At 57.5% G+C, this 27326-nt stretch overlaps 1 protein-coding gene across 3 annotated transcripts in view; it reads right to left on the minus strand.

The window, feature by feature from the left end:
* The window catches only part of SOGA1 (suppressor of glucose, autophagy associated 1), a 29824-nt gene continuing 2498 nt past the window's right edge, over nucleotides 1-27326 (minus strand). The window contains exons 2-16 of one of the 3 annotated variants that reach the window (XM_054081378.1): nucleotides 19687-19911; nucleotides 17920-18078; nucleotides 15266-15328; nucleotides 11322-12554; nucleotides 10233-10349; nucleotides 9814-9939; nucleotides 9215-9445; nucleotides 8939-9046; nucleotides 8481-8651; nucleotides 6986-7237; nucleotides 6775-6846; nucleotides 6333-6403; nucleotides 4659-6108; nucleotides 4421-4562; nucleotides 1-3426 (exon numbers count right to left, since the gene is read on the minus strand). In XM_054081378.1, the coding sequence (XP_053937353.1) occupies nucleotides 3398-3426; nucleotides 4421-4562; nucleotides 4659-6108; nucleotides 6333-6403; nucleotides 6775-6846; nucleotides 6986-7237; nucleotides 8481-8651; nucleotides 8939-9046; nucleotides 9215-9445; nucleotides 9814-9939; nucleotides 10233-10349; nucleotides 11322-12554; nucleotides 15266-15328; nucleotides 17920-18078; nucleotides 19687-19911 (4449 nt within the window). In that variant the 3' untranslated portion in view covers nucleotides 1-3397. Of the gene's footprint in view, nucleotides 3427-4420; nucleotides 4563-4658; nucleotides 6109-6332; nucleotides 6404-6774; nucleotides 6847-6985; nucleotides 7238-8480; nucleotides 8652-8938; nucleotides 9047-9214; nucleotides 9446-9813; nucleotides 9940-10232; nucleotides 10353-11321; nucleotides 12555-15265; nucleotides 15329-17919; nucleotides 18079-19686; nucleotides 19912-27326 lie in introns of all 3 variants that reach the window. The other 2 variants (XM_054081376.1, XM_054081377.1) reach the window with 2 other exon arrangements.

Below are 27326 nucleotides of genomic sequence, written 5' to 3' on the forward strand. Positions count from 1 at the left end.
TTTAGGGGATAAAGAAAAAGATTGGAGGGCAACAGAAGATGACGGATTTGGGGATGGGGAAACAGAGGAGGATGAAGGGGATGAGGAGACAGGAGGAGGAAGAAGAGGATGAAGAAAGATGAGGAGATATGAAGTGGAGGAAGTTCGTATGGGTGGTGGTGGTAGCTAATAGATGATAAGCAGGGATAAGATGTAGAGGAAGACAGTAATGGTGGGAGCTGATGGAGGATGAGAAGGGATGATGAATCATTGACAGAAGGAATACGAAACGAAAAGAGAAACTGGAGGCAAAGCAGGATGAGCATGGTTGGGATAGGATGAAACTGGAGAAGGAAGAGAAGATATGAGATGGTGGGAGGTGGATAACAAGGAATGAGAGGTAGTGGATGAAGGTGGAGCAGGTGAGAGGGACAGGATGCAAGTGAGACAGGAAGATGGGAAGGTGGGATATGAAGAGCAATGGAGGAATGGGAGGTGGTGGGTGATGAAGAGCACAGGAAGAAAGGATGGTGTGTGGTGAATGATGGAGGAGAACAACAAGGATGTAATGTAGGATGCAGGAGCAGTAGAGGGCAGGAGGGGTCATGCTGGGAAATGGAGGAGAATGGCATGGCAGGGATGGACGGGACACAGTGGATCACAGCACATTCTGGAAGAGGTGTGGAAGGAAAGATGGGATGTGAAGGGGTGGAGGTGAACAGAGAGGGATAGGAGGAGGTGGGTGACAGTGGGGCACAAGAAGGGATAGGACATAAGGCAGGACGCAGGAACACAGGAGAGAGGGACAGGACGTCATGGCTGATAGGGAATCACAATAAGGAAGGATGGGACCTGGTGGGTGATGGAAAAGCATAGCAGGGAGGGATGGGACAAAGTGGGCAACCGGAGCACAGGAAGAAGGGAAGGGATGGGATGGGTGGACAACAGAGGAGCAGCAGAAGGAGAGATGGGACATGAAAGACAAAAGTACACAGGAAAACTGTTGAGATATGATGGGTGATGGCGCATGGGAAGAAGGAATGAGATGCGTGGATGACAGAGGAGAACAGGAAGGAGGGCTGGATTGGGTTAGGTAGGTGATGAAAAAGCAGAACAAAGAAGAATGGGACATGGTGGGCAATGGAAGAGCACATGAGTGAAGAAAGGAATGTGACCGAGGATGGACTATAATGAAAAGGAACTATAGGACAGGCGGGATGAAAGAACAGGGATGAAAGGGATGGGACATGAAGGATGATGGAGGAGCAAAAGAAGGAGGGGTGGGTCATTGTGGGCAATGAAGGACCTCAGGGAGAGACAGTTTAATGCAGTGATCCTGGAGGAGGCTGGGAGCTGCAGATGAGGGACACAAGGGCAAGAAGCCAGAGGCAGTGATGGGAAAGGGGATGTGGGGGTCTGTGTGCAGGCTGGGATGAGTTGCTGGGCAGCATGGCACAGGACAGGGAAGGCAAAAGAAACACCAGCATCTCAAGAACAATGCAGAGCTGGGAGGAGCCTGGTGTGAGGTGACAGCCCTGGCAGTAAGGCCATGGAGGACCACGGGGTGATGACACAGATGGCACAGTCGGGGTCAGCACGTGGGGAGGGTGTTGGGGAGAAACAGGCAGCTGATGAGAGGATGGGACACCGTGTGTGGACTGGGAAGCTGGCAGGGTGGTAGAGACAGAGGGACAGGATCTAGGTGCATCTTCCCACCCATGGGTGCCCCCTCCACCCCACACTCCCCTCCACAGCAGCACCGGTTCCCCAGACAGGACAGGCATCACAGTCCACCCCATCATCACAGCACGGGAAGGCAGCACCGAGGGTGTGGTGAGGGGTTGCAGGACTTTTATTCATCACATGACAAGCAGGCATGGGACAGGGGTGCAGGATGGGATGGGCAGAGGGCCTGTCATCAGGGCAGAAGGTGCCCTTCATGCAACCTTGGCATGGGCTGGCGAGAGCGAGCAGGAGGACAGGGCAGGGGGAAGAGTGGCTTTGCCCAAAGCATGTCGTGCTTTGCCCTGGGCTGGGCACTGGGAGGATGGGAGAGAGGATGCACGGAGGCCAGGGCTCAATGAGCCACCTCCCGCCTCAAGGAAATCTTCCCTTTGCCTTTGCAAAACCTTGCCAGCCTCAGCTCAGCCCCCGGCCCCGCGGGAAACGCCCAGCACCACTATTTACAGAGTACGACAGAACAGACCAATATTACAAATAATTAAAAGGCAGTTGTAAAAATGAGAAACCACATTCGAAAAGTAGAGAGTCTTTTAAAAAAACAAACAAACAAACAAAACCAGAACACCCCCCCACCCCCGTTATCAATGAAAATGCTAAAAACCACCCCAAAAGGATCTATGTACAGCAGAAGATCGCCCATGGCAGCGCTTGTGCCTGCCGGGGTGCAGGAACACGGCTTCTCGGTGGCAGGCAGGGATGCTGCCCGGCCCCAGCTGCTGGTGAAGGTGGGCAGCACCTGCCCTGCACGTCCTGCACCCGGGTGACGAGCCAGACAGGCGCTGCAGGAGCAAAAGGCCATCGGTGTTGGGCCTGCTGGGCCCTGGGCTGATGCTGGAGTGTCCGGAGACACAGGCAGTGAGTGGCCGTCGTGGAGATGCTGACGGAGGCTGCGACGTGGCAGTGATGCAGCCTGCCTGCTGCAGGCAGCGGGCGGCTGGACGGGAGGGGGCAGCAGCTTCGGCAGCAAGAGCATTTTTTAAGCAAAGCTGCAAGATGACAGCAAGGTGCAGAGCCCCCAGAGCAGCGTACGAAGCCCCAGAGCAATGGGCAGAGCTCTTGGAGCAGTGTACATGGACCCAGAATAATGCATAGCGACCCTAGAGCAATGCACAGAGCCCCTGGAGCAATGTACACAGCCCCAGAGCAATGCATAGTGGTCCTAGAGCAGTATGGAGCCCCAGAGCAATGCACAGAGCCCCTGGAGCAGTGTACACAGCCCCATAGCAATGCACAGAGCCCCTAGAACAACGCACAGAGCCCCTGGGGCAGAGACTAGAGCCCCCAGGGAAAAAGTACATGGTCCTGGAACAATGCACAGAGCCCCAGGAGAAGAAGGCACCTGCAGGCAGCGCCATCTGGGTGAATCCCTGGCCTGGCCCCCGGCAGGCAGCTCAAAAATAGGTCAGCCAGCTGCTTCTACATCTGCTGTTCTCTCCTGGAGCTGCACAGGGGCACCAACACTGCTCTGCATGGACCTGGGATGCAGGTCCCCAGCCCCAGGAGCTCTGCGTTACTGCAGGGGCTGTGGCCGCTGCCCCCCCCCTTCTCCAGATAAGGCTTTTTCTGGTGGTGACCGAGGGATGGGCGGCGCAGACCGCAGGCCACGCTGCAGCCTCCCAACCCACAATCCCTTAATCCAATTGGTGCATCTCCAATGTAGCTTGTTTCGGTATTTCTAAAATGCACTTGGTTTTACATTGCAGGCTGTCCGGAGTTGGGCAGAGCCAAGAGGGGAAAAAAAAAAGAGAAATATGTATATTCAGCACTTGGAGAAGTAAATAACTACAAGTGGCCCCAAGCAAAGAGGTGGGTGAAATGTAGAGGGGCACCACAGCCGTGGCCCCTCGGGATGGAGGGAGGAGATTTGCATGCACATGTGTGCGCACACACATTGAGGCACATGCTGTCTCTCCCCGTGCTGCGCACCCAGCAACCCTGTCTTTGCAGCTGGAGGAGCCAGGGGGACCGCCTGGACCCTTGCCAACAGTGAGGAGCCCCAACAGCACCCCCCAGAACAGAAGAGTGGCCAGGGAGGGCTCCCACGCCTAGCCTGGGTGACCGCAGGGACCCTCCCCGCCTCCTTCCTGCCTGGGGAAGCACGTGTGGCCCCACGGCTGATGCAACCGCGCCGCAATCGGAGCTGGCAGGGATGCACTGGAGCTCGGGCAGGGCGGGCAGCGCTGGCAGCGGCTGCGGGAGCTGAAGCCAGCACCCTCTGCCCACGGGGGCCAACACAGCCTCCATCCATCACATCCACACGGCTCCATCCGTCGCATCCACACGGCATCCCAGCTGCGCTTTGCCCCACCCCTGCGCTATCTACACGAGCAGCCTTCCTGGGCTCCTCTCCCCTTCTTGGGGCCCCTGCGAGCCCTCGGCATGGTGGGGTTTCAGCTGACATCCCACGGTGGTGGGCACCGGCGAGGACCCCCCAGTGCTGGCAGTGGCTCTGAGGGAGCGGGTGGTGAAGCAGCCACCCTGGTGGGGTCTCCCCGTTGCACCCAGGGCTGCCGGCAGCCTCAAACGCCAGCTCCACATCTGCTTCCTAAGCGTCCCTGGGGGCGAGGGGACAGTTAGGAGACAGATGCACCCGTGCCGTCTCCGAGAGGGGCCCCCGCGGGTGTCAACACAGGCGCTCTTCCAGCAGGAGAGTGGAAAGCAGGCACGCTGCGTCCCCCAGATCCCCGTCCTCACTCACTCGAGGCCCCCAGCTTGTCCTCTGCCCTGGGGGGGTCCGCGGGGTGCAGTTTGCACTTGGAAGGGGAGTGGCGGATAGCAGAGCGGGACGGTCGGGCGAAGCAGGAGGTGAGGGACTGGGAGCTGCAGTCACACGCCGTGTCCTGCAAAGACAGACAGGGCACAGGGGGGTTAGAGGGGTCGGGCACCCCATCCCTCACCACAGTGGGCCACCCTGCGGGGCCACCCTGCCTTGTTACCTCGCTGGCTATGGCTGAGATGAGGTCGGGGTCCCGCAGGGCTGCGTCCTTACTCCCCTGGCCAAGAAACGAGGCTTTGGGGTCCTCGCAGCTGCTCTGCTTGAGGACTTTCTTGTTCAAGACACGGGAGATGTTTTCGGGTGGGTGGTGGGTGGTCAGGTTGGGGTGCTCGGCTCTCTTGCTGCCCTCCTCTCCAGCGGCTTCCTTCTTCTCTGGAGGGGCAGTGGGGCTCTGTGCCCTCCCGCAGACGTTCCTGAAGAACTCCTGCACAAGGCCGTACTTGGGTGCTTCAGGCTTGGCCCTGCTGCCATCAGGGCAGCCTGGCTTCCAGATGGACTCAGTGCTGCCTGTGTGCTCCACCACACTGAACAAGCTGGACAAGCCATCGTTGATGTTGCTGAGAACAGGGCTGTCACGAGTGGTGGTGGAACGGGCCCAGGCAGAGCCGTTCTGCTTGCTCTGGTGCAGGTTCCAGAGGCTCCTGTCCTTGGAAGCATCCAGCTTGGAGGAAGACCTCCTCTGGAGCTTTGGAGAGCCGTATTTCGGGGAACAGCATGGCCGCTCAATCCTGGCATGGACCTTATCCAGGGAGGAGGAGATCTGCTTGCTGCGCACGGACACAAGGGAGGAGCTGCGTGGGGACCAGCTCTTGCCATGCATGCCGCTGCTTCGTGGCAGGTCAGTCTGCAGGCCGATGCTCACCGTCTGGATGGTCTGCGTCCCCACATGGGCCAGCCCCACTGTCTGGCTGGAGGTACTTTTCACTTTCCTCTCCAGCGAGCTGGAACGGATGGCCTGCCGCACGCAGTTGGTGATCTCCTTCATGTCATCACTCATGTTGCCAGAGATCTCCAGGTCATGTAGCGATGAGGGGAAGCGAGGCACTGGTGGCACTGTGCTCTCCACTGTGCCACCATCCAGCAGTTCCCGCTGCTGCTTGGAGAAGTTGCACAGCCACTGGCTGTAGGTGCTCTCAGTGGTGGCCGACTCCTCCGGCTCCTTCGGCTTGGCCATAGTGAACAAGAACCCAGGTTCAATCATGATCTTCCCCTCCTTGTTGTGCACCAGAGGCGCCTCCAGCCGCCGCACCACCGGTGGGCTGTAGTAGATGCGGATCCCTGTCTTGTCAGGTGCTGTGTAGCTCCTCTGCATTTGCTTCTGGGATGGGTCATGCCCGGAGAGGCTGCTTGCCTGTGAGTAGTCCCAGGAGGAGATGCCCAGCTTCTCCTTGGCCAGGCTGTCGGGGGCAGGTTGCTCAATATTCACATATGTACAGTTTGAGGGAGGAATGCCAGTGCTGTCCCGGATCCCATTGGGGAGCAGCTGGGTGGCTGCAGATGCCTTTTTGCCTCGGGAATGGTCACCCAGCCCCGGTGCAGTCTTTCCAGGGAGGTAGGGAGAACAATCGAGCAAGCTTTCAAACTCAGACATGGAGGAAACAGACTTGGTCCTGTGGGAGAAGAGAAGACAGGGCTCACAATGAGACAGGGCAGCAGGTTGAGGGGCAGCTGGAGGCACCTTGTTCCCACCCCAAGACGACCCTCTTAGGAACCCAGTCATGCTCTTCTTGGCTTCCAGGACAACCCTGAACCATGGCTGCATCTCCAAGTCCAGGGACAGCCCTGCGCAGCCTTCGCCACGCCCTGTGGATCATGCAGGAACCAGTGCACTCACCTTTTAAGGTTGGTTCCCTTGGCTTCTGCTTCAGAGATTGTCTCTTTGTCTGCGATCTTTTCGTTGAGAGCCTAGGAGGACACAGGAGACAGCTCTGGTGTCAGCAAGCACAGGACCAAGTACACAGGGGCTGTACCCTGCTGCTCTCCAGCACTGCCACCTTCCCCCCTGCACCAAGGTCCAGCATCCCATTCCTAGGGCTTCATGGGCTCCCTGTGCTCACATCTATTCTAAATCAACTTTTTAGAACCCCACTGAAGCCCTTGCGGTTCAGTGACGGTCTCCACGCTCTCCTTCTCCCCAGTCCCTGGTGCTCCTCCTTGCAACCTCATTTGCTGTGCGAAGGGGTTTTATCTGGGGTTCACACAACCTCACATCTAACCCTCGGCATAGACGTGAGCCCAACAAGCACCCTGAGAGACTGCTGCCTTCTCTTGCCCACCTCTTTCCAGTTGCTGCCGTGCTTCTCCATTTCAGAGTGCTTCAATGCCCATGGGTTGGCTCCTTTCTGCAACTGGAGGACATGTTGATCACTCAATGTGTGCAATATGTGCCCCTCTGGGCAAGCAAACCCATCTGCCACTTGCCCCTGGAGTGCATGGAGGGCAAGCGGCAGAGGATGGAGGATGTGTTCATGATGGGGGACATCATACCTGGTTGATTTTGTTCTGCAAGTCCTTCGCTTGCTGCTCTGCCTGCTGCTGCTCCTCCTTGAAGCGGGCCAGCAGCTCCACCTTCTCCTGGTTCCAGTTCTTCTCGCTGATCTGCAGCTGCTTGGTGAGGTCCATGACAGCGCTGTAGGACTCAGCTAGGAGATGCTGGTGCTCCTCACGCTCCCTCTTCAATGCCACCTTCCAGTCCGGCAGCGCACGCTCTGTGATCCCTTTGCCTGCCTTTGACTCCAGCTGGGGGGACACATTGGTGATTGTGTTTGTAGCCATGTCATGCCAGACGGCCGGGCAGACGGTCACCCAGCGGGACACAGGCTGAATGTCCTGCCTGCTCGGCTGTGCTCTGCCTGCAATCCTGCCTGCTGGAGCCAACTCCTGCAGAGGGGCAGCATCGCCCGCAAGGCTGGCATTGCAATCCCTGAGGGCACGGCTGCCACTGGCAGCCAGGAAGGCACCTGAAGCCAGGGTGCTGACACCATGGCAGCTCTGCTTTCTTTTGTGGGGTAGAGAAGAGAAATGGGGACGACCACTGAGCTTTGTCTGGAGAAATCCTGCCTTAGTGGTGCTGGATTCATTTGGGTCCCCTCAACCCTCTGTACAAAGGACGACAGGGAATGGCTATAAACTGGAGAAGAGAAGATTTAGACTAGATATTAGGAGGAAATTCTTCACAATGAGGTTGGGGAGGCCCTGGCCCACGTTGCCCAGGGAAGTCGTGGCTGCCCAACCCTGGAGGTGTTCCAGGCCAGGTTGGATGGGGCTTTGAGCAGCCTGAGCCAGTGGGACGTGTCCCTGCCCACGGCAGGGGAGTTGGAATTACATGATCTCTAAGATCCCTTCCAACTCAAACCATTCTATGATCCTGTGATCACCCTGGCCATGCTGTCTTCTGCAGGTGAACAGCATGAAGGAGCTGGAGGAGGAGGAGCTCGCTCCACAGCAGCAGATGGAAAACAAGATGTGCATCTGTGCCAGGGACTGGAGCTGATGTACAGCCACAGCACAGCATAAGGGAGCAGAAACCCCTTATCACTGTGAGGGCAACGCCGGGGGATTGATGGGATTGTTTCTGCTCAAAGGAGCTTCCCCTGTGTCAAGGCTGCCCTCCCTTACCTCCTGCCCTCTTACAGCATCCATGGGGCTGCAGACCATCCCATGCTTTTCCCAGGGAGAAGAGGGCCCTGATGCCACTCTCAGCTGCCTGTCCTGGGGAAGGATGCTGAGCCCCAGCACCATCCTGCCCACCCCAGACAAATGCAGCAGAGGAATAAAGAGCATCCTCTGCTGCTCCACCATCAGATTTTCATGCCAGCCCTGTTGCTATAGAAACTCGTCTGCTGGAGTGGCTGCTAAGTGAGATTCCCACAGTGCCACCCTGCCCCCCCAGCCCCGCTCAACAGCCAGTGATTGGCACAGGACGCAGGCAGACCCCCAGCCCCACGTCCCCACCAGCCCATGGGGTGTCTGGGGCTCCCACCTGGGCAATGTGACACTTGAGCTCGGCGCGCTCCATCTCCCAGGCAGCCTTGGCCTTGGTGAACTGCTGCTGCAGCTCGCTGGCACCGCGCCGCTCCTCCCGCAGCTCCGTGCACAGCTCCTTCAGGGTCACCTTCATGTCTGCCAGAGTCTTGATGCACTCGTTGGGCTGCTGGGGCATTGGGGGTGAGCAAAGGGGGCCAGGGCTCCACGTCAAAGAGAACCCAGTGGGGTAGGACCCCTTGGGAGCTGCTCTCTCTGCACCCCATCCCTGCAGCTTGCCTGCCCCTAAGGTGACAAAGGGTGTCACCAGGGCAGGAGACAACCCTGAGGGTGACATATCAGTGGGGAGCACCCCCTCCCAGCCATGCACCCTGAGAGGAGCAGCCACCCTGTACAACAGAGGCGTGGTGGGGACTAAATCTGTCCACCCCTTGGCCTTGTAGGGACCCTCCTCACCGTGTTGGGGGTCCAGGCATCCCCGGCGCACATCTTGTTGTCTGTCTGCTGCTGTGGGGTGAGCTCCTCCTCCTCCAGTAGCAGGTACAGCTCCTTCATGCTGTTCACCTGCAGAAGACAGCATGGCCAAGGTGATGAGGTGACCCACAGCCCACAGCCAGGGATGGAGGACAGCCTAACAACCCTGGATGGGCAGGAGAGACACTCCCAGGGACACCTGAAAGTGTGGCCCTCTCTCCAAGGCAGCCAAGGTGAAAGCCCCCCAGTCCACAATACCTCCAAAAAGTCCTCGCCTTCGCTGTGCACCATCTTGCCCTGGCGCCAGCGCTTGAGGAACCACTTAAGCTTCATGAAGAGCAGAAGGAAGCTCTGCCTGAACTGCTGTGACTCCTGCACCAGCAAGTTCTTCTCCTGGCTCCAGAACTTCTGCTCCAGTCTCCTCTGCAGGTTCAGGCTCTGCAGCTCAAACTCCCGTCGCAACAGTGCTTTCTGGTGGTCCTCCTTCAGCTGCAGAGAGAGGCATGGGCTTGAAGACAGGGGCTGCCAACAGCGATGTGGTGCCTCCACCCCAGGGTCTGGGTTGAGCCTGGTGCTGGCACCCTGTTTAACACCTCTGGGAAACTGCTACCCTGCGGCTGTGTGCCTGGGACAGCAGGGCCATCAAGATACTGTGGTGGGTGGAAGCCTGGCATGGCTGCACACCCATGTGCAAGAATTGCGCTCAGCCCTGGTGCCCTTGGAAGATGGGACATGCTATGTGTGGTCCTGGGTGACACTGGGGTCCCCAAACGGGTCATCATCTTGGGTCTAGAGGTGGCATGGTCATGCGGATAGGGACATCCCCCTCCCATGGGTCACAGCTTCTGCCCACTCACCTGGCAGATCTTCTGGGAGAAGTTGTCCACCTCGTCCTTCCTCAGCTGTCTTTCCTGTGAGAGCTGCTCCTGCAGTCCCCGCAAGCTCTCGTTGGCCTCTGACAGCACCAGCTGCAGCTCCTTCATCTGCAACAGCAGGAGGAGGGGATGGGAATGGCGGGCTGTGCATGGCCACAGCTTCCCGTGTCCCTCCGATGAGGTTCTGTGGCTTCCCTTGTTCCCAGCTCCCAAGGATATCCCCACCGCTATTGCTTTGCCCCCAGCCCCACTGGCTGAGAGTACACAGCTCCCTGTGTCCCTTTCTGATGGGGTTCTGCAGCTTCCCTTGTCCCCAGCTCTCAAGAGGGACAAATCCATCCCTGCAGCCCTGTCCCCAACCCCATTGGCCGAGGGGACACGGCTCCCCACCTGTGACATACCTCGGTGGCGTAGGAGTCGTTCTCCTCAGGCCGGCAGGTTTTGTAGCTCCGGGGATTCGTGGGGTCTGTGTCCTTGGTGTGGGGGATGCGGAAAGGGTCGGCGTCCCTAAAATCAGGCTGCTGCATGCGTGGGCAAGTTAATGAGAACAAACCAAAAGATTGGGAAGAAAAAAAAGCCAGAAAACAAAACAATGGGTCTCCGAAACAGTAAAGAACTACAAGACAACAAAAAGGATGAGGAGGAGAAGGAGCTTCATCACCATGGCGGGAGACAATGCAGAAACCAAAAGGAAACACAGGATGAGGAGACACGTGGCCTGGATTGTTTAGGGAAAGGGGAAAAAAAGAGAGAAAGAGGGAAAAAATGTGCAAACACCAGTTATGGTGCCATGCAGTGACTGGGAGAGACTGGAACCTGGGGCTGGGGGGGCCACATGCAGAAAAATAGGACTCTGAACAAGCGAGTGTGCTCCAGAAAGGGGCTTGTGCTCGCAGCCCCAACCACCGCTGACATCAAGCTGGGCCCCCAGTGAGGAGGGGGATGGCAGAGCTGCTCTCTGCTGCTCCAGAGGTGCTCCCCATTGGATGCACCATGAGCCTTCGCTCTCCATATTACCCTGCCTGTGTACCACCGGGGGCTGAGGCTTCTTGAAACCAGGGTCCCTGCAATTTGGGCTGCTTTCAGGAAGCCACAGGCAGCTCTTCTCCCACCCAGCTCATCTCCAATAAACTAAGAGCCAGGGATGCTGGGCTGAGTTGGGAGACAGCAGCTGAAACATCAGCCCTTGCTAAGGTAGGCTCACACCCAAGAGCCCCTGGCCACAGGCAGGGCAGCCTTGGCACAACCAGCTGGTGCCACGATGCACTGGGACGCCCACCATCTCCTGCCCTGGGCACACTCTGTTGGAGCAGAGTCCTACCTTGTCCCCAGTGCCACTGGCATGCAGTGAGGTGTTAGTTTGGGTTTTGCTCTGGAGAGGCAGAAGGAAGGTTACATTGGAGATTGTGGTTTGCTCCATTAAAGCAGGAGGAAATAGGGCAGCAAATAAAGCAGTGGCTGCTGCAGGGGAGGTAGGAAGAAGCCCATACCTGGAAGTCAGAGGCACGCTCCTTCTGCAGTCCCTCTTTGGTGGCATCGTGGCTGCCAGGGCCAGAGAAGGGGAAAGAGTCTGTGTGCTCCTTGAGGCCGCTGGTGAGGTGGTCCACCTTCCTCACGAAGCAGCCTAAGTCCTGCTGGAGCACACCCAGCCGCATGAGGAGCACATTCATCAACTTGGCATCACTGGGGCTCTCGCTGCCACTACTCACTGCCTCGCCCAGAAGGTTCCCTAAGCACTCGTTGTCCAAGCAAGCCTTCAGCCCAGAGGTGAAGCCGTTGGCATCCGAAATCAAGACATCAATCGCTTTGCTGACAAGTGCCGCCTGGTCCCGGATACCCAGCAAGGTCTCCAAGTCCTTGGGCTTGAGCAGCTTGGCGGGACCATCAGGCACCTTCCCACTGCCAGGCACTCTGTCCTGCCCATCGGCTTCACTGTTGCCCAGCCCGTCCCTCCAGCCGGTGGTGGGAATGCACTGTGCCGAGTCGCCGGCCTCAGCGTCGGTCTCCAGCATGGGCCGGCTGGTCTGGCAAGAGGCCAGGTCACAGCGCTGGAGGTTGGAGAGCAGCACGCGGTTCTCGTACTGCAGTTTCTTCACCTTGCCGCTCAGCTCGCTGATCTGCACCTTGGCCGTGGCCAGCTCCTCCTGCGATGGCTCACTGACCACTGAGCAGCTGTCCTCCGACAGTGTCACATCCAGGTCATGGTCCGACTTGTACTTGGTCAGCTCGTTCAAGAGGAGCTTGTTCTGGTCCTCCAGCTCCAGCAGCGAGCGCCTCAGCAGCTCGGCCTCCTCCTCCACGAACTGCAGGTGCCTGCGCAGCTCTGCCACTGTGTCCCCTGTGTCTCCACAGCCCGAGATGCCTGTCAGGAACCGCATGTCCTGCCCTGGCAGCTCTCTGTCCCCCTGGCCCTTCATGTCATCCATCTCTGCCCGCAGTCCACGGTTTTCCACCTCCAGCTCCACTATCCTCCGGCTGAGGATGTTGGCTTCCTCCTCCACCAGCTTGAGGTGGACCTTCAGCTCAGCCTCCCGGGAATGAGGAGAGTCAGCCAGCTCCTCCACGGAGAGGGAGCTGTCAAGGTCCCCATACAGGGACCTGTACTTGAGCAGCTCCTCCTTCATGCCATCATTCTCCTTGGCCAGCTTGGTCAGCTTCTTGCACATCAGGGCCGACTCCTCCTTGGCAAAATGCAGCTGGCACTTCAGGTCTGCGCTGTCCTCCTGGGGATCGAGAGAGTGCAGGTGTTAGAAACATGCTCCCAGACGCCACGGTGGCGCTGAGCATACCCAGGGGACATCCCGGTGATCCCTGGGGAAGTGTAGCCTCCAGTCATGTTGGGGGAAAAAAAATTTGAGATCCATCCTGGAGGCTTTGAGGGAAAGTCTGGAAATAGGGCAGAATGCCCAGGTGAGGAGACCTCTGGCTCCAGCCCCAAGAAGGACACTGAGCATGGATGGACTGAACGTGATCGGCTGTGAGGAAGAGGGGGAGGGAAAGCTGTCAAACTCTGCAGAGCAAAATAAAAGCCACCAACAAGGTTCCCTCCCGAAAGCTCACAAGTGCTGAAATGACTGGTGCTGCTGCTGCTGCCACCGCCCCACCAGGGCTCTGTTCCCCCTGCTCAGCCCCAAATGCTCCATCATGGGCAGAAAAGCAACAGTTTCAGTTTCAGCATCCTCTTGAAACCTCCTGAAGTCCTCACTCAGCACTTGTCCCTGCTGCTACCACCTTGCTAGGGAACAGAAAACTCAGGCAAACCCCTTGCATCAGCCTTCCCAAGCCCCTTTGCTTCCTGGGACCGTTTCTCTGTGTGCTGTTTATATTTAGCAGCAAGGATCTCGGCTATTTGCCCAGGCAGACCGTTTCTCTGCTTTGGAAAGCTTTTTGGATGGAGGATCAGGATTTCCTGACATCCAGCTTGTGGCTTCCTGTGCCTTGGGGTCACTTGAGTGCTCCAAGCTCCGGCATGGTGACTGCCAGGAGGAGACCTGCCGGGCTGCACCCCTCACCCCGTGGCACCCACTGGAGCTCTGGGTGGGTGCTAGAGGTGGCCAAGTGGTTGCTAGCCCTGACAGCCACCTCCCTGGCTGAGCTCTTCCCCATTCCTTGGATGGTAAAAACAAGCTGATCCCCACTCTTTGGAACACCCCAGCCATGCCCATGCTCACCCCCCCAAACCTCACAGCAACCATTTACTCTGCAGACTTCCCAGGCTGCTTATGTTGAGACTGGGGGCGATGGGGGTGTCCTGTGACTTTCGGGTGCCATTTGACTCCCCAAATGCCCTGCCGTGACCAGAGGGACGAACATGCTGCTCTTCCGTGCCTGCACATGGAGACTACCGGCCTGGCTAAGACGCATTAAAGCTGTGCCTCCCTAATTAGCTGCGGAGATTAGGGGAGGGCCAGCTCTCTGGGCTGGGGCAGACATGACCTCAGTTCCTGTTTTTCCAGGAGAAAAAAAAAAAAAGCAGCAGCTCAGCCGTCTGCCCTATGGCATCGCTAAAGGGACACATACGTCCCCAAGACCACCTTGAGTGCTTCTGGGGTGCAGGGCAGACCTCAGTGTTGAGTTTGTCCTCCCCCCAGGGCCACTTTTGATGAGCAATGATGCTCGCCCAGCCCAGGAAAGGGGCCCAGGAAGCCACAGATGAGTCACGAGCATCTGTGCCCAAGGGGCCACTGGGACATGGCTGCGTGGGAGCGCCAGGGAGGCCATATCCAGGGGCATTTGCATCCAAGGAAGCTCGGGGTTTGCTTTCCAGCATCGACTCCTTCCTAGAGCATCGGTCCCGCTGCAGAGCTGGTGTCACATCCAGCCCCATGGCCTCAGGCTGAGGGGTCTTGGCTCTGCGGGGCTGTGGGGAGCAGCGGGAGATTTTACTGTGGCCCAGGGCAGGGGTTTGTTTCCTGAGAGGGTGATGGAGGGGCTCCTGGACAGTCCCCTCGGCTTGGGGCACAGCCAGCTGCAGAGGCAAAGCCACAATCTCCTCTTTGGGGAAATGGGGGGCAGGATTCTGGGACCATCAGCTGCCCTGAAAGGGCTCTCAACCATGAGGTTAAAGGGAGATGATAAATAAAAGATCAAAGTGGAAAGTCTTTCAGGGCCTGGGGATCCCTCTCCTACGGCTGCACAGACCTGGCACAGGTCACCCAGAAGCTCTCAGGGTTCTTGGGGTCCCTGCCATGAGATGCTCTCAGCAGTGCGCAGCAGGAGTGGCTTTACAGGGTCTCCCTCCCTGTCACAGCTTTAGGGGAACAGATCTACTCCCCAAAATAAACCTTTCAGGTCTTCTGCCTTTGAAAGAGGATTTTTCCAGTATTAAAACACTTGCATTTCTATTCCCGCAGCAGCAGTTCTGCCCCTCAAGCCCCGGTAACGGCATTAGCGAGTCACAGCAGCTCAACCCAACAGCAAGTGACAGCTGAAATCCCGCTGCCGCCGGCAAATCCCTCCTTGCCCGCACTGCCCCAGCAGCCTGGCATGAGGCAGAGACAGCTCAGCCTCGAGCCATTCCCTGTGGGGACCCACTGCTCCCCCAAACCCCACAGGCCATCCTCCAGCAGAGCTGCTGACACAGGCAGGAGAGCCCCAGATTGCAACAGCCGCAACCCAAGAGCAGAAGCAGCTTTGTAATGGGAAAGTCAAAGTCCTTCAACTCCTTATTAATACATGGAAAGGGTTAAAGCCACCGGCCAGCCACTGATGCTCCATTGATAAATGAGGCAAGTGGCTGAGGACAATGAAGATGGCCCAGCACATCAATCCCTCCCTTATGCAGGGTCTTTGAAAGGCAGGAAAGCCCTGCAAGGGAGGGGATGGCACTGCCATGCCCAGATTTACTTCTGGGCCAGGCGTATCTCTGGCTGGCACCACAACTTGGGGTACTGTGGGCAACCGTGGCATGTCCTGGACACGCTGATGCCAGTACCTGCACTGACGGCTTCTTTTCAGTCTTCCCCAAGGAGCGAGAGCCCCGCTTCTTCAAGGAATTCTGCAGAGAGAAAAGAGAGCTGTTACCCACAGCTTAGCACAACAGCTGAGCACGGACAAACCCACCCAGCGTGGATGGACATGGACACTGCCTCCTCCAGCAGCTCATGAACCCGAGGAAAACACCAGAGCCCCAGTAAGCCTTTGGGGAAGCTGAATTGCCAAGCATCAGATCATGAGGTTTGGCCAGAAATTCCCCCTACAGGCAAAGGAGTAGTGAGAGAGCAGGAGTGAGCAGGAAATGAGCTGTGGAGAGGCTGAGTCATGGTCCTGTCAGGGCTGGATGGAGTGGGGAATCCAATGCCCAGGCCAAAGGACGGGCTCTCGGGGCATGTCAGTGTGAGAGCAGCAGATGATGACATTCCCCATCGCCTCTTCCCCAAGCATGGGATGCATCCTCATCGCTCAGCTATGAGGAGGGCTCCTCAGCAGGATGATGCTGACTCTGCCCTCGGAGTCTCTGGGGACACAAGGGATGATCTTCAGGCTCGTGAGGACAGCTGGGAGATGGGGAGGCCAGATGGATTAATAAGGGAGATCGGAATAAGGGGGGAAAAAAGTGGGAGCCCAGAGCAGGGCCAGTTATCTAGGGAGCTGGAGGAAACCCTCAAAATCAACCACACAGCACCCCATGAGCACTGGCCGATCCATGCAGCTGCCCCGGCTGTATTTCCAAGCTGGTGTTGAGGCCCAGCAGCCAAAGAAAGCAGCTGTGAAATGTAAGCTGCTGCCTCTGCCAAGGTGCTGGGCTCCAGGCTTTCCTATTAAGGCCACGACCATCGCTGGAGCTGCTGCTGCTGCAGAGCCTCTCCCAGGGGCTGGCTGTGCCACGTCGGCATCCCTCACCCCCACGCAGAGCACCCTAGGTCAGATGGTGGCCGTCATCGCTCCACCTTGGGCGCATGCCTTGGGTTGGCCATGTCTACGGGTCTCAACATTGGCATGGGGTAGCTGGACCTGTCCCCCTTTTCTCCTGCCCCCCAGGAGATGCCATGGAGGTATAGAGCTGTAGGTACAAATCCGTGCACCTTTGGGGATGATCAGCCTATCCCAACAATTATCCAATTAAAGGAGAAACCTCTTGGAAGGGAGAAATAATCAGCCCTGGGGGTAAGCCCAGTCCTGTGCAGCCTCCTCCGTTCCACCTCCGCGTTGGCTTGGCTGCTAACAAGCTCTGCCATGCTTTTCGCCCTCCAGCAGCAGGGAGGAGGTGGGAGAGGGCCATTAGCTGTTTGTCTAATTAGCGCTCTGTAATCAGTGAGTAACCCCAATGCCCTTGCTAGCCTGGGGACACACCATGCCCAGCTTGGGGAGCTGTGCTCCATCTCCTGTCAGCCAGCAGTGTCCCCTTTGGGCTCATGCAGCTGCAGAGCAGGGCTGTATCCTGTCCCACGCTCTTTTGCCAGGCCAAGGCAGCAGCTGGTGCTCAGTTCTCCCTGCACAGTGACCACGCAACCATTTTCTCAGCTTGTTTTTCAAGCGCAAAAGTCCTCCAGCCCAGCTCCCGCTGCTGCCATTTGTTATTCAGCCCGCGCTCGCAGGCTGCAGGGAAACAAACCCATTTCACGCCTGTTAGCAGAGGCTGCGCAGTGGAGGGAGAAGACACCTCAGCTGGGGCGATGCTGCTCCGTGCCACCCTGTGAGACGGTGGTTGCAGAGGGGACAAGTGCAATGCTGGCCAGGTCTTGTGGCTTAACTGTAGCCTGTGCATTAAGCAGAGCTGGCCCCAGAGATCCTGAACCGTGTGCTGCCTCCCTGCCCTGCTGGGCCCAGGAGCACGGCTGAGGGCAGAGAGAGCCCTCCCTGCCTCGTGTCCCTGTCCTGTCCCCTGTGGGAGCCGGGCCAGAGCTCTGTCACAGTATATCTCCTCCCACGCACTGCCCTGATGGCTCAGTTAGCGATGCTTCCCGAGGTTCCTCGGGGACCGAAGGCATCCCGGGCAGTAGGGAAGTGGGTTACAAGTGCCACGATGGATAACAAGCGCATGCTGTCACTAGGATGCTTTTCCTGTCCTCGATGATGACACTGCTCCTGGCTGGGAGCTGGTCCCAAACCCAACATGGCATGGAGAGCCCTGGACCCACACATATGGGTACATGCACAGCACACGACTTCCCAGGACACTGACAGGACCGCGCACCCCCAGCTCTGCGGAACTCCTGGGACACTGCCGGGACACTGCCACACAGCCCCCATGGCTCAGCCCGATGAGAACCAGCAGCACGCGGTGAGGATGTGGCCAGCAGCAGGCACTGCGCCAGGGACACGGTGGACTCCACACATCGTGCAGGGCTTTGGCCAGTAGGAGTTGAGCACGGCTTAGGTGGCTGGGCTGAGCAAGTGGCCAAGGACACATGAAGTGTCTCTAGGGCAGTGGGGGAAGCCCTGCAGCCCCACCTCATGCCCATAATGTGGATTGAAGCACGCCTCGACGATGACAGGCTCTGCTCAGGTTTCACAAGCATCTGCAGCATGGTTTAGGTTTCAGCAATGTGAGCAGGGATGGGGGATCCCACAGTGCAGGGCCAGGACACCTGCTACGAGCAGAGCCTTGGGGATGCCTCTCTATCCCCCCTCCCGTGTCCCCCTCACCTCTCGGAGCTTGTCCATCTCGTTCTGCACCACCTGCTTGGCCAGCTCTGTCTCAATGAGCCGCTGGCGCAGGTCCTCGTTCTCCTCCTCCAGCCTGATTCTCTTCTTCTCCACGGCTTCCAGCTCATTGTGCAGCCGAACGGAGACGTCCTTGGCCACCTGGGGACACAATGAAGTTGTCATCAGGCTGGGCACAAGGTGGGCTGGGACCACAGTGCCTGGGCACCTACAATCCTCATGCAGAGATCATCCGGCAGTTACTGAGACCCTTTGGAGCAAACATTGTGCTGGAAGACACCCTGGCTCATGTATGTGTCCCCTTGATTGGTGCTGCGACCACTGTTCTCCTTTCCCTAGCTGCAAAGCTGCCTCGTGTCCCCATCCCATGGCCAGACTCTGCCTTCCCCAGCCCTAACACGATGCTGTGGGGATGCTTGTCGCCTTTTCCTACATTTTATCCTGCGCTGTGAGGCTGGAAAGGCCTCCATAAGGCTAGGAAAGCCTCTGTAAGGCTGGAAAATCTGGTGGGCAGCACCAGAGCAGGCAGCCTCTCGCTGCAGGCAGCAGCTGTGCCGGTGGGAAGAAAGGCGAGCCACTGCATCACGTTACGGAAAAAAAGTGGCAGCTGCCCCTGGGGCGAAGGGTGCCTCCATCCATCCCGGGCATGGCCCCAGAGCTCTTGCTTGGAATCCCTGCAAGGGAGCAGCCCTCAGCATAAAGGGAGCTTAACAGCATGAAGTGTTTGCTCCTGCACCTGCAGGAAGGGAAATATTGTCCACCACTCCCTGGTCCCCTGCCCAGCCCTGTGCAGCCGCGTTGTGGAGGCATCAGCGAGCCCCACTGTGCAGCTGCGGGGGCACAGGCTGTGGGGTTGGGCTCCTGCTACCCCCGAGGATGAGCTGTGCTTTTTTTTCCAGAAAGGGAGCGTTTTTGGCAGCAGCACCTCAAGCTGGGAGCTGCCAGGCAGTTTTGAGAGGGCCAACAGCAGGGATGGGCAGGTTCGCAGCCCCTCACTTGTTCCACATCTCAGCTCCAGGGCTGCCTGCTCTCTGTTTGAAAAACCAAGTTCTTCCTCAAGAAGGCCGTTGCCCACCCTGAGCTGTCTCTGGCTGCCACCGCTCCTTCCTCCTGGCAGCGGCTGTGTCGGCAAGAGCCCTCAGCAAACACTCACTGGCACCAGAGGCTCCTCGAGGGCCGGCAGCTGGTGAGGGTGAGGCAATGTCGCTCTGCAGAAATCCTCTTCTCCCTGCCCTAGTCCAGTGTGCCACGATGCCTGGGGCTCTGCGAGGTTTCCACCATAGCTGAGAGGAGCAGCTCCCAGGTCCCCAAAGTACTTGTCCTCTCAGCTCTCTCCCCGCGCACTTGTGCTGCAGTGGTGGCCCCATCCTGTCCCCATGGATGCAGGATAGCTTCACCCTGGGGCACACGGGGCCCAGCCCGCACAGGATGAACCTCACACATGGCACTTGGAGACCTTCATCCTTGGCAACACGGGCCCTCTCCACCCTCTGGGTCTCCCCAAATGCCCCCACACCTAGACCACCCATGTGCTGAAAGCACTTTTTCCCACTTCTTGTATTGTTGGTGTAGTGGGGAATCGTGATGCTCCCATTAAAGGGCTGCATCCCTTCATAGCACATCCCTACGGAGCTGCCTGCACCCCAATGTCCCCTGCCACACCCTCATGCTTCACCAGCCACCACGTCCACCTCTTCCTCTGGGGGCCTGGGGACTGCCTGGGTGGAGACATCACCCTCCCACCCTCACCTTAACATCCTGCTCGAGGCTGTGGATAAGCTCGCCGTCCACCTGGCCCGTCTGTGCCACGCGCAGGCTGCGGCGCTCGGCCTTGCGCAGACGGTACTGCAGGATGCGGCAGGTCTTGCTGGCCTGGTCCAGCTGCTGTCGGAGCTCCTGCAGCTGGTAGACATCCTCCTCCATGTAGACGTCTCTCATTTCCAGCATCTCAGCACGCAGCTCCTCAATCTCATCCTGGGGAGAGATGGATGTTAGAGGGGTTGGACCCCATAGAGTGGTCTCCACTCTTTTCCCCCATGGGACACCTCCCCATCATGGCTCCCCTGCCCTTCTCCATCCCATGAGCTGTTTTCACAGACATTCAACCCCTCGGGTCAAACCCCATCCTTGCAGGAAAAGGGCTCAGAGCCAGCTGGGCACCATCACCCGCCGGCGAGCCAGCAATCCCGGGGGGGGACAGCCAACACGAGTGCCTATAAATATTTGCGGTAAAAGAAAGAGGAAGGTGGGGGAGGGAGAGGAGCTGCAGGAGCAGCACAGGCGGCAGCCACGGCAAAGAAAATGTAGGTCGTCTTTGGAAAAGATGTGTCAGTGAGGCAGGCGAGGGAAGGAGGAGATGGCAAGCGAGGACAGGGGAGGCTTGGGGACACGAGCAAGATGCCACCAGTGCTGGGGCCTAGAGGTTGCTTCTTGTTTTGTCACCAAGCAGCAACCTCTGAGCCGGGTCTCCCTTCCACCCCATCCTGATCTCAGCAGCTCTCACAAGCCCAGCAGAGCCATATCCTGCTGGCACCAGCTCTGACCCAAAGCCTCCTCCCAGGCCCGTGGCACGTGACCACTGTGGGATGCCTGCAACAGCCCCAGCCTCAGTGCCACCTCCCTGTCCTATGGCCACCGGGATGCTCAAGGTCTGTCCCCTCTGGTCCTTGAGGGGACACTCAGGCTGCGCTGGCCCAAAGCACTTTCCACGTCCCCGTGAGCATGGTCTCAAACCAAATCTTCTAAGCAAATGCCCCAATCATTGTGCTGGCCGTTCTCCTCAACAAGACCTGGTGGACCTGGGAGAGGACCAAGCATCTGCTTTCCTGCCCAAAATCCCCACCGCTAAAAACCTCCCATCGCTGCCAAACGCAATTGCCACTTAAGAGGTTAGGGGCTCACGCTGCCACCTCACACCGTGGCACAGCCCAAGGAGGGACAAGATGTGCGCTTGGCACAGGGAGTGGGGCTGCACATCCCCAATTCACCCCAGCAGAGAGGGGAGAGGACCCCCCTGCTCCCAACACTGCCTGTAACAGTGACCTACAGCCTGAGACAGCAGCACCGTGCCGGCTCTGCCAGGCGCTGGCATGCTCGCTGCTGTGCTCGCCCAGCCTGGACAAAGCCCCAGCTGCAAGAATTCCCCCGAAAAGCGAAGCTGAGCCCGAGGAGGGGGGCAGCAGCTGCAGGGACAAGTCACAGTCGCTCACTGTTGCCTTTAAACACTACTAGACAAATAAGGAACATTAATTAGACAATCCCGGCTTATGTCCCAGCCCAGGCTGCTGGAGACCAGTGGCACTGTGGCCACCAGCATCCTGCCACCCTCCGCTGCCTCTTTCCAGGGGGTCTTGAGTACAAGATATGACGAGGGGTAACAGTTCTAAGCTGGACGAGGAGAGATTTAGGCAAGATCTTAGGAAGATATGTTTTCCTGTGAGTGTGGGGAGGCACTGGCCCAGGTTGCCCAGAGAACTCATGGATGTCCCATCCCTTGAGGTGTTCCAGGCCAGGTTGGTTGGGGCTTGGAGCAACTGGATCCAGTGAGAGGTGTCCCTGCCCATGGCAGAGAGTTGGAACTGGATTTGCCTTAAGGTCCCATCCAACCTAAACCGTTCTATGAGTCTGTGTTTCTTAGAGCAGGGCAGAAACAGCCCTGAGGCACCTGCATCCTGGGAAGACCCATCTGGGCTGCTCCTGGCACAGCCAGAGACTATCCTGTGAAGGGACATCACTGCAGACACGTTTCAGAAACAGCTCTTGGATAGTTCAGGTGTAAAAATGGAAACCCACCCCAGCACTGCCCACCCACACAGCAGTGCCACGGCCCTGGAGACACCAGCAAAACCCCTGTAAGTCAAACCAGCCCTTACAGCTGGTTTATGGGATCTAGGTCTTAAAAGCTTTCATGGGAAAAAAAGCATTACGCAGGTGAGTGTGTGCAACGGCATGGTGGAAAACAGCCTGTCACCACTAAAGTCATGTGAATCGTGGCTTGAATACAACTGCAGAGACACGCAGGCTGCCTGCATCCTGCTCCAGCGCTGACCACACTGGCTCCCGTTTGCCGTGTGGCTTCCCCAGGCAGCAGCTGAGCAGGGCAGGGAGCAGAGACCTTGGAAAAAACCCAACTAAACCTTGCGTTTGCTGGAAGGAAGCCTGGGCTTGCCGTGCTAATATCTCCTCCTTGTTTATGCCTCGGGTTGTAGCAACCGTTATTTTAGGGAGAGGCTGCATCCAGCATGAACTGCTGCCTGGGCAAAGCCTGGTGGCACAGCCCTGAGCCGCTCCAGGGCTGGGGGGTTTGCGGCAGGGCCAGCGCTGGGGTGGGGGGGCTGAGAAAGCAGTGCCTTCCTTCACTCCAGTAGCAGGAATTCGCCCACACTCTGCAATGCCAGTAAACCCGTGTAGCAGCCACAGCCCAGCTGCCGCGCAGCCCACCCTGAGTTTGCCCCTCGGAGGCAAGTCATGCTGCTAAGCCATAGTAACTGGATTAGGACCGGAGAGCAGGAAAATGCCAGCAAACTGGAAGAGAGCTTAGGATGGCAAAGCTGACTCCCCCCGTGGCCAAGACAAGAGCCCTGTGGCGCCCGAAGGCAGTGCATGAAGGGTACAGAGGTTCCCAAACAGCTTTGGGGGTCCATGACAGCCACTGAGCCTCACCCTTTATATCTGTGCACTTTCTGGAGTTGATGCCCAACTTAGCAAAATCAAAGCAAAAAAAATCCATTTGGATGAAGGTGAGCACGGAGCCAGGGGTGGGGACAACCCCCCTACCAACATGCCAAATTCAGGGGTAAGCGATGCTAAATAAAGTGTGAAACAGAGACGAGGTGGGCAACACTGAAGATGAGATAAATGACTTCTTCCCAACACAACTGCCTGTGGGGCTGCCAGGCTCAGCCTCTTGTCCTGTAAACAAAAAGGCACCCACTGCTACGTGGAGTCACAGCCTCCCAGCACCCATGGGCTGCTCCTCCCCTCCATCCTTCAGAATTATTCACCACTGCATCCCTGCTCGCTCCATCTCTGTAGCAGCAAAGATTTAATGGGTTTTTCCATCACAAGTCACCTGCCTTGTTGAAGGCTCTGGGGATCTGCAGGCCAGAGAAACTTGTTTCAACGCCCAAGAGATGATGGTGTGCAGAAGCCACCGCCCAGCTTGTGTTTGCAGAAACCAGGCTATGCCTGATGGAAAGCAACAACATAAACCCTCAACCTGCTCTGAGCGAACCTTGGAGACAATAGCTCTCCCTGCTGAGATTATTAAGGAAACTAAGAAATGGCAAGGTGGGATGCAAACTGCCTGGTTCCCACTCAGAAAACACTCACACATTTTCAGAGCAGGAGAAGGTAACAGCTACAGCCACGTCCACATGCCCACTTGCAGAACATCAGCTCCTCCAGGAAGGGCAAGATCGGGGCTTAGCTTTAGGGTGATGGCCCTAAACAGCGACATGGCAGGAGGGGGACCAATGGAGATGGCAGAGCACGCTTCAAAATGCAGATCAGATCCATTGTGAGTTGCAGCAGAAGAGTTAAACCCTTGGATCTCCTGCCCGCTTGCAGAATATTGGCTCCTTCAGGAAAAGCAAGACCTGGAAGGGGCTGAGCTTTAAGGTGACAGCTCTGAACAGTGGCACGGCAGGAGAGGGACCAGTGGAGATGGCAGAGCATGCCTCAAAATGCAGGTCACAAGTTGCAGCAGAAGAGTTAAGCCCTCAAATCTCCTGCCCAAGGGGAGTTACACACTGGCTTAGGCATCTGCGAGAATGCAGCAAGCTGAGACCAGACCAGGGGATTCGCGCTGTGCAACGCTCACAGCTCCTCAGCAGGATCCACTATCTTTTAGAAGCAGAAAGCAGCAACGGATACAAAACAGGATCATGCAAAAATGACATGGCTGGCGGTCGCACTGCAGACAGCGCATACACCCGCAGCTTTGGCAGCCCCAGGCTCTGGGGCACAGCCAAGCAGCCACCGCCTGCCCACTGGGGACAGGCAGCCCTTCAGGGAGCACAGCCCTGCCTGCATTTGCACCCCACACCCTCAAACCTCAGCGCGAGATGCAAAAGAGGAGAAAGGGTAGAAGCTGCCTGTGTGTTTTGCACCAGCGCCTTTGTGTGGAGCTCGGGGCCGCGCTGGCAGCGGGTGCACCCGCAGGAGAGTCTGCGATTGCCTGTGCAAAGATGGGGATTACTGTCCAGGAGCAACAAGCACGGCTTCCTCTGAGATTACAGGACAAAAGCAGCAGCTTTCAATTAACTCTGAGCCCAGCAGACACAAGAGGGAATTATGCTAGAAATTGCTAGGGAAAAAATAAAGTCGGAGGGGATTTCTAAAGGAAATTGCCCCGGGTGCCCAGGCACGTCCCCTGCCAGCAAGGGGACCCCAGCAAACACAGCTCACCCCAAGCCCACACTGCAATGGGTCAAAGGATGGATAAGGCACACTCATGTGTTGCACACAGGGATTTCTTTAGAAGCATTAACAGCAGCTCTAGCCCAGATCCGACAGTAAACATCAGCCATCCTTCCATCCACATCATGCTGGAGCTCAGTGCGGCAGCCCATGCGCTGCCCCTGGCCAGCATGCCAGCTCCTGCTTGGCACAGCACAGCCCGGTGGCTAGTGTAAAATCAACATTTCTCAGCTTTACACCTGCCTCCGTAAATTAACAGGAAAACAGCTGTGAGCTCTCTGCAGCGCAAACGGTGTCGTGCAGCATCTGAACAGGCGAGAGGCTGTAAAGCCTCTTCCAAGGTGACTGCTGGTGGGGTGATACCCAGCAGAGCCCTGTGCCCTGGCTCTGCCTGTGGTTACCGGGAACCCTGGCCTCGGCCCCTGCCCCTGTGGCTGGGCAGGATCTGGCCAGCACCAACAGAGTCACTCAAATCCATCTTCCAGCCCCCCCTGCAGACCCCTGTGCCCCTATGGGATGCTGGCAGCAGGTGGGATGCTGGCAGTGAGCCCTGTTGGTGGCATGCCCTGCTCCCCGGCTGCCTCAGGGGAAACGATGCACCACCCTACATGTTTCTCCACGGAGCTGGGAAACGCACGCAAACCCTGAGGGATGCAGGGTGGCACAGGGCAGGGTGCAGGAGGGGTCTGGCAGAACTGCGCTCCTTGTATTACATAGCACATGCCTTAAGCCCCTTCCCGTGGAGAGGAGAGGGTTTGCAGGCATCCCTTCCCCTCGCTCCAAACCCTCTCCCATGCCCACTCTTTGTCTGCCTGTCCCTCCGCAGCTGCTGCCGTATCGCATCTCACATTTTCCAGCTCGCTGAGCAGGGCTGGGAGTTGCTCTCCACTGCACGGCTCAGCAACAGTGCAATGATGGGGCAAGGACACCCGAGACATCTCCTCCCTTGCTGGGTTGCCAACCTGGGCATAAAAACCAGCCCTTTTCTGGGGCAAATGCTTAAAATTACCCATTTACTGGAGGTTACAGCAGGTGCATGCACCCCAAAGCAGCAACAAGAGGAGACAACAGCCTGTTATGCACAGAGCAGGAGGAGGAAGGTAGAGCCTTGCCCAAATCTGGGCTGCAAAGAGAAATGGGTGAAGTGTGCTTGAAGATATACATTTTATGATGGCAGCCGAGGAAAAGATGCAACGTGAGCTGGCACAGCTACAGAAGGCTGTGATGTGCTCGCAACAGCTCTGCTGGGAAGCTCCAAAACCCAGCGTGCATCACACACGCGTAGCAGCACCACGCACGTCTGGCCCGTGCCAAAACGTCATCAAAACCCTCCCACTCCTGAAAAATCCTCATTTCTCTTTAAAAATGCAGCAGGTTTTATCTGGCTCTGATGAATAAATAAAATAAAACATTCATTTGCAGCTATTTGGGTGAGTCCTAGGAAATAAGTCACCTCTGGTAAGTTTGATTCACCCATACCCGAAGGGAAGGGAGCTGCCGAGGCCAAGGGCCACCTCTGCAGGGTCCCCACACTCTGCTCCTCAACCTGGGCTGCACAGCAGGGTGGGTGATGCTGATTGCTTGGGTTAGGGCTTTACTTTTGCTGCAAGGCTCCAAATCCCCAATTTTTTAGCAAAGGCAGCACCCTGCTTCAGCCCAGCCCTGTTTTCTGCTCCTTGCTGGAGAAACTGGGCAAAACTTCCACCTCGTTTTGGAGCACAAGGGTTGTGTGCATCTACCTGTGGCTTCTACCCAGCTGGAGCCAGGGTATCAGCCCAGGGGTCTCCTGCTCAGGTATCAGGAGACGTGAGCTATGACACCGAAACATGGTTACAGGCAGGGTGCACATCAGGGAGGTGTGAGCAGAGGGACCCATGTGCTGGTGTGAACGCACATAGGACATGCAAAGAAGAGAGGATGCCATCAGCATCTCCACGGTACTTCTTGGCGCACACCTCCAGCAGCTCTCCATTCTCCCCACTGCTTCTGGCCAGATTTCAGTTGCCACCCCTCATGGCAGGTAAAATAATTACACCCTGCATGCTTGCATCTTGCCAGGAAGAAGATCACAGAGGAAGCAATTGCACTGTCTGCAAGAAGGGCAGCTTCTGCACGTGCGTTCTTGGAAACCGGAGGGGCCTCATCTGTATTTTTCCAGCTCTCCGTAAATCAAAGCCCTTAAGCTCTTGCTGCTAATTCCGGCAGGAGTTGGGACACCAGCTGTGAATCGGGGCTTTGCTAATGGACAAAGGGCCTGATTGAACATCTTCAAGCCTGTCACCCAATGCCCAGCTCCCACCTCATAGCTATAGTCCTGACGCATTTACAAACTTTGGCACTAGTGGCTGCGCGCTGGCCTGATTTCCAGCCTGCGACATCTGAAGAGCAGTCAGCAAGATGCGGTACCTACTCCTGAGCCCCCCAGCTGGTGACTGCACAAGCATCTCATCCACAGCTCCACCCTGATGAAGAGCAGAGGATGCAAAACGCCTGCAGCTCACCAGGAGATGGCCTGTGGTGGGTGTTTTGTGTCCACCCTGCAGCAGGCAGCGTGTGCCAGGGCACACCAGGTCACCAAGCAAGAAGAGCTCTGCGCCCCTGTCCCCACGCAGCACGTCTGCCCCAGCTTTACCATGTGCCCATGAACCAAGCAGCCACGCTGCACAGCCGGAAAAAGGCCCCGGGGAGCATGAAAACCAGCGGAAAGAAGTGAGCTGGAAAATCTCCCCAGGGCCTGGCAGCACCCACAGGCAGGCAGGGCAGCAGGGAGCATCCTACCCCATGCCAGGCTGGGCTGTGCCCAGCCACGCATGGTCAGGCTGTGCCATGCTGTGTGCCAGGGTGCCAAACCGGGATGAGTTAAACTCTGCCATGCTCAGCCATAACAAGCTGAGCTCTGCCTGGCTAAGCTGTGCCAGCCCAGGCTGTGCCAAGCCAAGCCATGCCCAGTGGGGGCCATGCTAGGCTTG

Source organism: Cuculus canorus, chromosome 16, assembly GCF_017976375.1.
Source record: "Cuculus canorus isolate bCucCan1 chromosome 16, bCucCan1.pri, whole genome shotgun sequence".
In the NCBI taxonomy this organism is placed as follows: Eukaryota; Metazoa; Chordata; class Aves; order Cuculiformes; family Cuculidae; genus Cuculus; species Cuculus canorus.